This window comes from Protopterus annectens, chromosome 9.part0 (genome assembly GCF_019279795.1).
Source record: "Protopterus annectens isolate FY-2018-M chromosome 9.part0, PAN1.0, whole genome shotgun sequence".
In the NCBI taxonomy this organism is placed as follows: domain Eukaryota; kingdom Metazoa; phylum Chordata; order Ceratodontiformes; family Protopteridae; genus Protopterus; species Protopterus annectens.
In genome coordinates this window covers 803,987,930-804,000,593 of record NC_056743.1, presented here as the reverse complement: position 1 = coordinate 804,000,593, position 12,664 = coordinate 803,987,930, and the positions used below count along the sequence as shown (strand labels likewise).

The 12,664-nt window shown below is 43.2% G+C and overlaps 1 protein-coding gene across 2 annotated transcripts in view; it reads right to left on the bottom strand.

The window, feature by feature from the left end:
• Positions 1–2,320: 2,320 nt before the first annotated feature.
• DAZAP2 (DAZ associated protein 2) overlaps positions 2,321–12,664 on the bottom strand; it is a 269,808-nt gene continuing 259,464 nt past the window's right edge. For both annotated transcript variants that reach the window (XM_044083447.1, XM_044083446.1), the window contains exon 4: positions 2,321–5,058. In XM_044083447.1, coding sequence (XP_043939382.1) covers positions 4,930–5,058 — 129 coding nt within the window. In that variant the 3' untranslated portion in view covers positions 2,321–4,929. The remainder of the gene's footprint in view (positions 5,059–12,664) is intronic.

The window sequence follows — 12,664 nt, the reverse complement described above, 5'->3', positions numbered from 1 at the left end:
TTTTGTAAAGACATTAAAATCTAACTTTACCAGTAAAAATACCAAATTTGTATACAGGATCAAACCTGTAGTACAGACTGGGTGGTTTATTTCGCTATCTCTTCTTGCTCTTATGTTGGGCAGACTTCTAGGCCATTTAGAAATAGGATGTCGGAGCATTTAGGTGACATCAGGAACAAACACATGATCAATGCACTTTACATGTATGCACCCACAAAACAGCGGTATTCCTTGTTTGTATTACTGACAAAATATGGGGTGACAGAAATTGGGTTGGCACAGCTTATTGAATGAAAAAAAGTGGATAGTCAGGTTAGGGGCTTTATTTTCCTGGGGTCTTCATGACCATTTGCAACTTTTTAACTCGTTACAGCAGTGACGTCTGCAGTCGTATATGCAGTTATCCTACTGCACCTCTAGGCGTCAAATATTGCCTGTTGAATTCCAAAACCATGCTATATACAAGGTATCAATGTTATCGAAGTATGATGGAAAACACAATTGTATTGATATATGACCACTGTCCGTGAGTATTTGTTAGAACTGTAAGGTGACAACGTATTTTTTAAAGGCTGAAGCCACACTCACTGGGAGTTAAAGGTACACACTCAAGAGCTCTACTGGAGGGAATGAGTTAAATGCACTCCCACAAAAATTTGATTTTTCTTCATGATATATAGGGATGTATATTTACTGTGCTTTTAAATGTCTTACTGATTGACCTAGCTATATGGTAATCACTGATGAAAGCAAATGTGCTGAAATGGTCAGATTTTTTTTACATAGAGTTATTCTTGGTGCTGGCCTCTTGACTTTGTGCTTACTTTTTTGGCCTTTTGCACCTGCCCTATGTGCAAAACCTCTTTGGATTGACTCTAGTCAATGTCTGGTTTCCTAGGGGCAGGAGGCATCAGGAGTATGACTGGATTCCATAAAAACAAACTTCTAGGACAATGGGGTATTGCTAAAGGCCTGTGCTGAGGCAACTAGAAATTAGAGTCTTTTCGGACTGAGGATAGTCTTGGCATTCAGAGTGGAAATGCTCCAAGGTATGCAAGGTTTCACCAAAAGAAAAATCCTCTGGAGGGGAGGCAGAGGGGATTCCTCTGAGCTGAATCCTCAGATAAGAGCATGTCTTCCTAATGAGAAATCAGAGTCTAACTACTGGTCTGTAGAAGCTGAAGGGGACTGGTCTTAGCAGGGGAAGGCAGACTTCCCCTAGTCAGTGTAATAAGATCTTTGGCCATTCAATAGTGTAATAAGATCTTTGGCCATTCAAAGAATTTGTTTTTGTGGCCTGGGGGCAGGTGCATGTACTTTGGTCAGTTTTCTAGGCATAGTGCGTACTCTGGGCCTAAAACTCTGTAGTTTTGGTTAAAAATGTAGTCAGTTGAACTTCGGTTGAGTGGCAACTGCCTCAGAAGCCGGTGCCTGCTCAGTGGCTCTGGATCCATCCAAGGTAGAGACATCCACAGGTTCCATAGTCATATCTCACAGCAAACCATACTCAGAATGGGTCTCAGTAGAGGACTGAATACACTGAGGTGGGCATCAGGGGCTGCAAAAGTGCAAGAGTACCAGCGGACTGGCAACTAGCTTAACAGAATCATCGTCGGCAGTTTTGGACCTATGCGGTCTGTCTTTATCCTTGTTTTTTCAGAATATCAGTAGCTGGATGGCTTACCAAAGCCATTTCAGAATACAGAGATAGAAAGCAAAAGTATTTAACGACAAAGAGCCAGATGACAAAGGGTTTGGGTGTTAAATAAGGCACAAAACAGACAGCTAGGGATGTAGTGTTCTGGGCCTAAACAGGTGACTCAGTAAGAATGAAAATCTGAGGCATTATCAGTTAGAGCAAGAAAAAAGGATCCCCAACAGGGTACTTGGCTTTAGAAGACTACAGGATTAGTCAATACGTTAAACGAAAATTCAGGTAGCTGCCAACAGGCACTAGCAAACTGCTTTGTGCTCCTCAGCAAGAAAGACTGATGTAATAGCATCGGCTGCCCGCTTTTATACCCCTGACATTAATCCCGGAGCGACAGCAGCTGATGCAGAAATACTAAGTCTTTGGTATTCAGATTGACTGAGGGCTACCTGCAGGCAGATAACCCAAGTGTGATTACAACAGTGAAATTCTAACATCTAGTAGTTCCCTTTCAGCCATAGTTCTGTGCAACACTGTCTTCTCTGTGATACGGAGAGAAACTTCATTTACTACTTTTATATATATATAAAAGCACAATCAGAGCATCAACTTTCGATACTGGCAGTTGCATACATTAATACAAAGCACAATATAAATACAGCTCTCAAATTTAAGTTTAACATTTTATTTTGCTTAAACCGTTTCTTATAGCAAACATTTAAAAGCTTGAAAAACAGTCTTTGAAACTGTAGCAGCCAATAATGCCCCAGGAACTGAGACAGTGTTCAATTAAATGCATTGAGGTATTCCATTAGACTTCTGCTTAAAACTGTTGTTACTTCATCTTCTGACCAGTTTACAGACAAATCCAAGATGCACAGTGGATCCTTACTCCAATTTAGCAGTCCCTTTTGATGGAAATTCAAAAATGACGAATATTCTGCTTTAACTCAGTCCTCTAATATCCAAATGTAACATTTCCAATTGGTCAAACTATAGTTTGATACCTTCTAAAATTAAGCCCAACTCGTGACCATGAGTCTCTGGTCATAAAATTCCCTTGCCAGTAAACGTTTCTGCGAAAATCTACAGCTTAATGTTTCTGCCAAAAACAAACATTAGGACTTTACATTAAGGGTAAAACAAAACCAATTTGTTTTGAACCTAGAGGAAGAAATCTACACTCAGTCTTGAAAGAAGCCTTGGGAAATGGCCTGTGATGCTTTGCAAAGAAATTGACAGCAGTGGACAATTTCAAGACTAAAACAGAAGGAATGGACTATTTTCTGCAATGAAGCAGACCATTAACTAAAATTCAGCATCTAGGTAAATGGACATACTGCCACAAAATACTAGCAAGCATTACATATAAAAAAACTGAAGTCAAAATTTCAGAATGTAGTTCCTTGCATTTATTACAATTTTTACACTGCCTGGGTGTACTTTACAACGTGGTATTCAATACATGCATACATTTCTTCAAAACTATCAACTGTGTGCAAATGTCAGCAATTTCTACTTGCCTTACTCATTAGGTGTGATTTGCAACACACCCACACAAGAAATGGACCAACTAATGATGCACAAACAGATGAACCAGTTAAGACATGGCAGAGAAGGCATCGAAAACAAGCCAAATTTAGGCCATGATTTAAGTGTACATGCATGATCTTAGTTTCTCATCCTCTGGCAAGATGGCTTTGTTACATTTAAATGCTACATTATGTTGCAAGGGGGGCTCTGCAAAGAGTCACTTTCCTTCTCTACACACAAGCAGCCTGGAGCAAAGATGGTTATTTAAACTTGACATTTTGTGACATCAGAATGCTCAGTTTTGATCTTTATACCCCACACTTTTTAATGCACTAATCTCCCCAAAGATGTTCATGCTGGCCCACTAGTGTACTGTGCTAAGGCATGCATTTTTCATTTTAGTAGGAGAGGACAAGCTGAAATTGAGTTTGGGTTAATGTACAACTCCAGAATGCAAATTCTGTGGAGAAGCTGGATGCAGCTGTTTCTGGGGAAAATCCTTACCATACTAGGAAATGGGTGTATACATACTGATTAAATCACTGCATTCTAAAGAAAATGTTAGTTGTGGTATCAATAACTGATTCAAGTCAGTCTTCCTCTTTGGAGACACTTTCCTTCACAAGTGTCAAGAGTCCAGGCCAGTGATGGGAGAGCTTCTGTAAGCAAACATGTCAGAAATATCAATGTGCAGAAGCTCAGATTTTGATGTTCCCTATTAGGGTTTTAATCAGTGCTTAATGTTTCCATTTATAACCTAAAATCAGTTTTAATAAAACCATCACAATCGTCAAAATAGTCTTTATTCTACAATTCTTTCAATTTAAGTATAAAATTCCACAAGTGCACCACAGTGTAGATATAAGCAACATACAATATTAAACTTCCAGAACAGTTACAATAAGCAGACAGTACACTCAAATCTTAGATTTCAGGATAAAATATATTCACCAAATCCAAACGCAATATAAAACAGCCAACAAAAAACATCTCAAGAGAATCCCTGAATCACTGTTCAACCCTAATAAAATCTTCATTCTACCAAGTTTGCTGTTCAAGGGAAACAAAGAACCAATCAAGTACAAGACCTGCAGTATGAAGCTGCTCCATTTTGGAATTCACCACACTTATGGCTGAAGAGGGTCATCATGCCATACATAAAACTTGAGGCACATTTATGTATTGCTACAAAACATTTTGAAATTAAAGGAAACCTTCGATAAAGTCAGTAGCATGGGAAGGGGAAGGAGGGAATGCTCATTTTCCTTTACCATGGCAGACTTCTGTAGACTGCTCAGACTAGAAAACATCTGGATAAAAAGTGGAAGTTAATTGAGCATAACCATTTGCATTAATGTACAAAAAAAAATAAGTGTAAAAATAAAGTTACCAAGGCGAATGTTCAGACATGGCACAGAACCTGGAAAGGTTCATTATGTAAAAAGAAATACAAAAATGTGTCTGACTTTAAAAGTTTAAGTTAGACAACAGGCAAATTACTGCACCATCATTGCAACAGGCTGTTTCTTAAATTAAAATGTTCATCTCAATTATATTTTGAATATACCCTTATTTGTACAGACACTTATTTCTCAAGTGCCTGAATAGCTGGGCATTATGCACCCATCTTTTTTTCTACAAACTGCTGTATCAGGTTAACATTTCTAGAGTAGTACATTGTGAGAAGTGCCGTCAGTATATGTGGTCTTTTCCCCAGTACAAAACGTGGTCATCCTTTTGAGTCTTTACCAAATAGTGTAGCCACCATCAGAACCTCCCAAGTAGTAGTTGCCCTTGCGCTGAGTCATTACAACATTTGCACCCTGCATGGCCGCCAGTTGAGCTGCATTGGGTGGGCAGCCAGGAGGTGGTGGCTTAAGGGGGGAAAAAAAGAAATTAGTTTAGATTTTTCAGAACTTTTTGCTGAACAGCTTAATCTTTCTAATGCCCCATTAACAAAAAAATAAGCTTTTGCTTGCCCATTTAATGCGGTCTTAATGGCTTTTTCATAAATCCAAAAAACTCACCTTATCAGCTGATCTACGAGAAGGTAATCTGAGATAGGTCTCTGGTGAAATTTAAATTGGAGATTCTGAAGTTTAGCACAACTTGCCTTCTCTAGCTCATGGGCATGACTGCCTCCTGCTGGTCTGGGTAGTCAAGTTACTCAGACTAAGATCACCTAGCTCCCTCAATGACCAGTTACTCTTACATTACCTGCAAATAAACTAAAATCATATACGACTTTTACAAAGTTCAAGTCCATCTCCTGAAGCTTGACAGCAAATCACAGGGACTAGAAGATTTACAAAAGGATTTTTCCCCATTTCAGCAGACAGCTTTTATATCAGGATTTGAAAACCCTCTGCAATGGGGAACCATTTAGAATCTCAAGCAGTACCCAAAACCTCCCAAAACTTTAGGACCCAGATGGAAGCAAACACCTAGGGAGAAGTCAGTCAAAGCAGTAAGGAAGCCTAAAGACTTAACACAAAATGCTTGGTAATGCATACTTGCTCAAAGTGGTTACAGTAAATGCTCAAAATGGGCATAAAGGAGGTTATATGCAGTAACTTCTGGCTGGTGGAACAGACTACCATTCTTCCATGTGGGCACTTCAGTACTGAAGATAATGTAATTAACCATGCATTTGGACTGCCTGACAGCATGAAGAGTTTCCTTTGTGCATAAACTTGTGCACATGCAAGGCACAACCAGCATGCTGGCCACAGTCGATAGGGAAAGCATTCTCACCCTATGATTCTGCACAAGAAACAGGAATATGATGACTAGTTAAATCAACTCAGAGCACTAGTATTGGCCTTAAGGTATTCCTAATCTTGGGATCCCTACATCTAACAGCATGGGATGTTTAACACCAAGTACTTGTATAAAGTACAGTTGTGTACACTTGCCATAAATGATGTGTATTAACTATTGCAGTCACCACCTGTGGGCTATCCCTGCTGCGGTAGCCAGCCCGAATACCAGAGTCAATGTTTTGCTGCATCAGCTGCTGTCGCTTGCTGCCTGACATCAGGTCGTTGGTGCTATAAAGGAAAGGCAGCAGACACCATTACATCAGTTTTTCTTGCCCTAACCAGAGGGCCAAGTAAATATGGTAAAAGTGGCCCTGGTGGCTAAAAATCACCATTAAAAAAAGTACAGTTTTGTACCTACCATAAATGTAGACGTTAGAGTGCTAATACAGCTGCAGTAATCACAGATGGGTTCTCTGCCGTCAGGCGGGTCCTCGGTCGGCCGAATTCCAAAGTCTAGGTCCGGCGTCGGTTGTTGTCGCCTTCTCTCCTGACGTCAGTGAGGCCGGACAGCCGACACCATGTTCTTCAGTCTTTCTTGCCCCAGATGTCAGGTGCCCCCAGAAGATCCAGAATGCCCTGCAACAGCAATGGCAAAGCCTGCTCTAGTTTTGGAATATAAAGGCAGGTGGTAGTGTTTCGTGAAGGTATGTACAGAACTCCAAGTGGCTGCCTCCAAAATATCTTTGGTAGGAACTCCTCTGAGGAAGGCTGTAGAGGTAGCTGTGGCCCTGGTGGAGTGGGATCTGATATCTGTAGGGACAGATTTCCCATGACAGGAACAAAAACGTATGCAGTGGCCTATCCACTTTGAAATTGTATGCTTGGTAACTGGCTTCCCTTGAGCCCCTACAGCACAGGAGACAAAAAGTTGTTCCGATTTCCTGAAGGACTTTCTGTCCAAATAATAACGTAGCTGCCTATGGATGTCTAATGAGTGTAGCAGCCTTTCCCCTTTGTTTTGAGGATTGGGGTAAAAAGGTAGGTAAGTGTATGGCTTGATTTAAAGCTACCCTGGATACCACTTTAGGCATAAATGACGGGTTGGTACGAAGGGAAACCCTGTCCTGATGGAAGATGAGAAAGGGCTGCACCACCATGAGGGCCTGTAGTTCCGAAACCCTACGAGCTGAAGTGATGGCCAGAAGGAAGGCTGTTTTCCAGGACAAATATTGCAAATCTGTTGAGGCAGCTGGTTCAAAAGGAGGCAATGTTAATTTTTCTAGAATGTAATTAAGATCCCAGGCTGGTATTGGTTGCTTCCTTGGTGGTCTTATATTCTTAGCCCCTCTGAGGAACTGTCGTAAGAGTGGGTGAGAATATAAAGGTGGATCAGTGTTGAATTCCGCAGAAATGGCTGAGGCATGGATTTTTTATGGAGGAAAATGAAAGTCCACTGTTCAGCAGCTCAGCTAGATACTGTAATACCAGAGGCAAATTCAGTTTTCTAGGGTCCTGGCCTTTCTCATTCCAAGAGCAAAACAGTTTCCATTTTGCGGAGTAAGCCTTTCTAGTAGATGGCCTTCTGGCCTCCAAAATGACATCCTGCACCTCCTTGGAGAGTAGGGTCTGTTGTGGTGTTAAGGAATTTTCCATGCAGCGAGATTGAGTGTTTTCAGCTGACTGAAGAGTTTTGTAGCTGTGCTGAGTCAGAAGAGGCATTAGAGGTAGGGACCAGGGAGGATGTGTTAGGCTCCTCAGGAGTGGGTACCAGTGTTGCCTTGGCCAATCTGGAGCAATCAGTATCATCTTCGGTCTGTCTGCTCTTGCTTTCAAGAGCACCTTGGGCAGAAGAGGCAGAGGTGGGAAAACGTAAACTGTCCATGCTGTCCAACTGAATGAAAGGGCGTCCACTCTCCAGGCCTTTGGATGAAAGGTCCTTGAACAAAACTTTTCCAATTGATTCCTGTGGGAGGCAAAAAGATCTGTCTGGCTTCCCCCCACGCTTGGATTATCTCTGTAAACACCTGAGGATGCAACTTCCATTCGTGTGGATCTGTCATATTTCTGCTTAGATTGTCTGCCAGCGTGTTTTCCAATCCTGGCAAGTACTGTGCTTGAAGTTAGATTTGCCATTCCAGAGCCAAGTTCCAAACAGTCATGGCTAGTCTGCACAAGGGGTATGAATGTGTTCCTCCTTGTTTATGTACCACATTACTGTGGTGTTGTCTGTTCTTATTCGTAATGGTCCTGGATGCAGGAGGTCCTTGAAAGCTGTAATTGCATTTATTACTGCTAGCATTTCTTTTTGATTGATGTGAAGGTGCTTTTCCTTTTGGGACCATTTGCCCCAAATGCACCTGTCTCATGTGCGCCCTCCAGGCGTAATCTGAGGCGTCTGTTGTGATGACTGGATTTGCTTGAGGCTTGCAGAATGGGAGACCTGTGTTTGCTTGACATGCTTGGGCCCATCGGAATTCCTCTTGCAAACATGGAATTATTGGTATTATTGTTTCCAAACTGACTGTTGAGACCATAGGTTTTTTAGGTACCAATGAAGTTTCCTCATATGCAACTTTGCACATGGGATTAAAAGAACGCAAGATGCCATGAAGCCCAGAGCCTGCAGGATTTTCCTTGCAGTAAGCCTGGTACATTTTGCTAGTATTTTGAAGTACTGATTTAGTTGCCCCTGTTTTTCTGGCATAAGATAGGCCATCTGGGTGTGTGTGTGCCCAAGTTGGCACCCAGGAAAGTTATTTTCTGAGATGGTGTTAGCCTGGATTTCTCTTTGTTGATAGTGTATCCCAGAGAATGCAGTAACAGTGTTACATAAGCCAGATGTAACAGAAGTATGTGCTTGCTCTCCGCTTGGATCAGGCAGTCGTCCAAATAAGGGTAAATTGGTATCCCTTGAAGTCTGCAGTAGGCACTGATGCCAGGCATTTTGTGAATACTCTGGGCGCAGTAGATAAGCCAAAGGGCAATGCAGAGAATTGATAGTGGATTGAACCTGCAAGAAATCTGAGGTATCTTCTGCAGCTTTGTCTGATTGGGACATGCAGGTATGCCTCCTTGAGGTCCAATGTTACCGGCCAAAACTCCTTGCCCAGCATGGGAAGAAGCTGCTGTAATGTGAGCATCTTGAATTTTGGTACGAGTAAAAATGTATTTAGGATGGATAAGTCCAAAATGGGTCTCCAGTCGGTTCCTTTCCTTGGTACCAGAAAAAGTCTGGAATAAAAACCTTGACCTTGTTCGTGAGTAGGTACCTCTTTAATAGCTCTCATGTCTATGAGCTTTGAAATTTGTAGTTGTGCCTCTGCCCTTTGATTGTGTGGCAGGTTTGGCATGCCTCATTTTTGGAAGAGTGTGGAATTGAAATTTGTAGCCTCCGTTTATAACGTCCAGGATCCATTTGTCTGCTGTGACAATATGCCAATTTCTTGTAAATAATGCCAGCTTTCCTCCCAAGGGTGCTGCCAGCTGAGACTTGCTTGGCATGGAAATGGAGTCATTGGGTTTGTTTCCTGTATTGTTGTGCACTGTCTTCGCCACCTCTTGGTGCTGGAGTTTGCCATTGCCTGCCTCTATATGATCCTTGTGATTGCCCTCTGCCCCTTGTGCGTCTGTATCTACCTCTTTGGGGCTTGTCAGTGGCTGGAAAGGATCAGTTTTTTGAAGGCCAATTTCTGCTAAAACATGGTGGTTGGACCTGTAGAAAAGCTTTGACAGTTTGCATAGATTTTGCTTTTTCTTCCATTTTCCGTAATATCTCTTCAGCATTAGTACCAAACTGCACATCCTTTTGTAAAGGAGCATCTAGAAGATTAGCTTTCACATGATCAGGCAAGCTTTGTTCCCCAAGCCAGGCATGTCTACGAATGACTGATCCTGTAGCAGCAGCAGCTCTACTTGAGGCCTCTAGGGCATCATAGCCACATTGTAAGGCGTGTTTACCCACTTGCTCTGCACTATGCATCATATCCTGCAACTCCTTCAAATCTGGTTGTTCAGGTTGAGACATTTTATTCCTTAATTGTGATAACAGGAACTGTTGATATTTACGCATATGAAACTGACAATTTAATGCCCTCATGGCTAGGGTGGCAGAGGTATAAACCTTTTTTCCCCACCTTTCCAAGGATCTTGACTCTTTCGGCAGGAAGTGGATTCTTAGCAGTAGAGGCCTTCAATCCCTTGGGGCCTTGAGAAATGGTTTCAGGGTCAGCATTATGGCTTTTGTAGAGAAATTGGTGAGAGTTAGGAACTCTGTAGTACCTATCAGGTTTGACTGGTGCAGGAGGCAGGGAATCCGGGTTAAGGCAAGCCTCCGAATAAACATCAAGCATGTCCAAGACAGGAGGTATCGCCAGAGGTCTGTGTTGAGGTAACAAAAGAAATTCCCCAAGTCTTTTCTTGGAATCAGAAAAGTCTTTGCCTTCCCAATGGAAGTGTTCCCTCAAAGTGTGCAACGTTTCCCCAAAGGAAAAATCCTCAGGCGGAGATACAGAAGGAATGGACTGCTCTGCATCAGAATCTTCAAAAGGGGAGTAAGAGTGTTCCTCTACATCAGAATGTTCTGATAAAATGGAGCCCTGATCAGAAGAGGGAGAATCTTCCTCCACTCTGGGTCTCTTGTCTGGAGGGGGCCGAGAACCCCTGATAAGAGTAATTAAATCCTCAGCCATTTTAAGCATCTGCTTTTTAGGCATGGGGCCTGGAGATGGGCCCTGTGCAACAGGCCTCTTAGGATACCTGGCTGATTTGGATTTAGTAAAGGCCTTAATAGAAAAGGAAGATGAGGGTCTAAAGACACCATGGGTGGAAGTGGACCTGTCCACATTAGGAGGCTCAGCACTCAATGGCTTCAGTGGTTGTAGTCTGGGAAAGGGCAGAGGTACCTGCGGTCTGACACCGCCAAAGGAGTGTCGTCGGTAGTCAGGGACTGCAAAGGCGTCTCGCTGAGAACCGGACCACGTATAGCCGGTTTTGGCATGGTGTCTGGGGACCGCGGACCTCGCATGTCATTCCTTGTCCTTGCGTTTTTTGGACAAAACGGTAGTCTGAGTCTCAGACGACATTTTTATAATCAAAGGCTTTACCAAAAAAGTGTTGGGCGAACTCCGCCCGACGCTAAGTGCGTTTATTGAAACTAGCACAAAAGCGACAGCCCGAGAAGTCGTGGTCTGGGCCTAAACAAGGTATGCAGAGGGAATGGAAATCCTTATGCGGTATTTGCTTCCCACAAGAAATACAATCAACTTTTTCTGACATCGGTCTGAGGCAAGAAAAGTTTCCCCAACGGGGTTCTTAGCTTTAATGAAGACTTCGGTTTCCAATTTTTTGTAATTCAGGAGCTGGCGGCACTTGCGAACTGCTTCTGCTACCGCGCGGCAAAAAAGACTGAAGAACATGGCGTCGGCTGTGTCTTATATACTCCGGCCTCACTGACGTCAGGAGAGAAAGCGACAACCGACGCCGGACCTAGACTTTGGAATTCGGCCGACCGAGGACCTGACGGCAGAACACCCATCTGTGACTACTGCAGCTGTATGCACGATGAACATCTTGCATCTCCCTAAAGAAAAAGATAAGGGGGAAGGAGGGTGGGAAACCAGGACTGCAAAGCTGACCAGTAGTTTTCCCTGAAGGGTTTAGTATGGTCCAAACAGTATGAGCTGTGTGCAGAATTCTTTCCCCCTTGGTTTTGAGGGTTAGGAAATAAGGTGGGCAGATGTATGGCCTGGATGAGAGTTGCACTGGATACCACCTTGGGCATAAAGGAGGCATTAGTCCTCAGGAGAGGCTGTCGGCATGGAAGATTAAGGGCTCAATGCCCATCAATGCCTGAAGCTCTGAAACCCTTCTGGGTGAGGTGATAGCTAGGAGAAAAAGCAGTCTTCCAGGAGACTCATCTTAGTTCTGTGAAGCAGCAGGTTCGAAGGGTGGTAAAGTTGGTTCTCAAAACGTATTCAGGGTCCAGGATGGAGTGGATGGCTTCTGGGAGGTCTGATATTAGAAGCCCCTCTACAGAAATGTAGAATCAAAGGATGGGAGAACAGGGGCTGTTCTGTATTAAAATGAGCTAAAATGGCTAAGGTGTGAATTTTAACAGGGAAGGAGAGGCAGTAAGGAAGTAGCTCTGCTATGTAGTCCAGGATAAGAGGGATGGAAGGTTGTGAGGTACTTCCCCCTCTGGACTGGCTCCACAAGCAGAATATTTTCCATTTTCTTGTGCAAGATTTACTGGTGCTGGGCCTTCTGGCCTCTGATCATGTCTAGGACCAGTTTGCTTAACAGGAGCCCCTTGTTTGCCTTTATAGACCATTAGCCATGCTGATAATTTCAGAGTCTGCAAATCTGGGTGCACCCCCCCACTAGAGTTAAAATGTCTGAGATTAGGGGTGGGGTACCAATGTGGTCTGGGCCAATCTGGAGCTATGAGGATGGCCTTTGGTCTCTTATTTTGATCAGTACCTTGGGAATAAGAGGCAGAGGGAATACGTACACAGAGGGTGTTCCAGTGGAAGGTCAAGGTACAGAATTTTTCAGATGGATGGTTGAGATGCTAAGCAGAGATCCACCTCCGGAGTCCCCCATGCCAGTGTGATTTGTTAAGACTTTTCTGTGGAGCTGCCATTCATGGGGGTCCAGTAAGTTTCGGCAGTTGTCTGCCAGGGTGTTGCTGATCCCTGGTAGGTACTGGGCTATCAGGTGT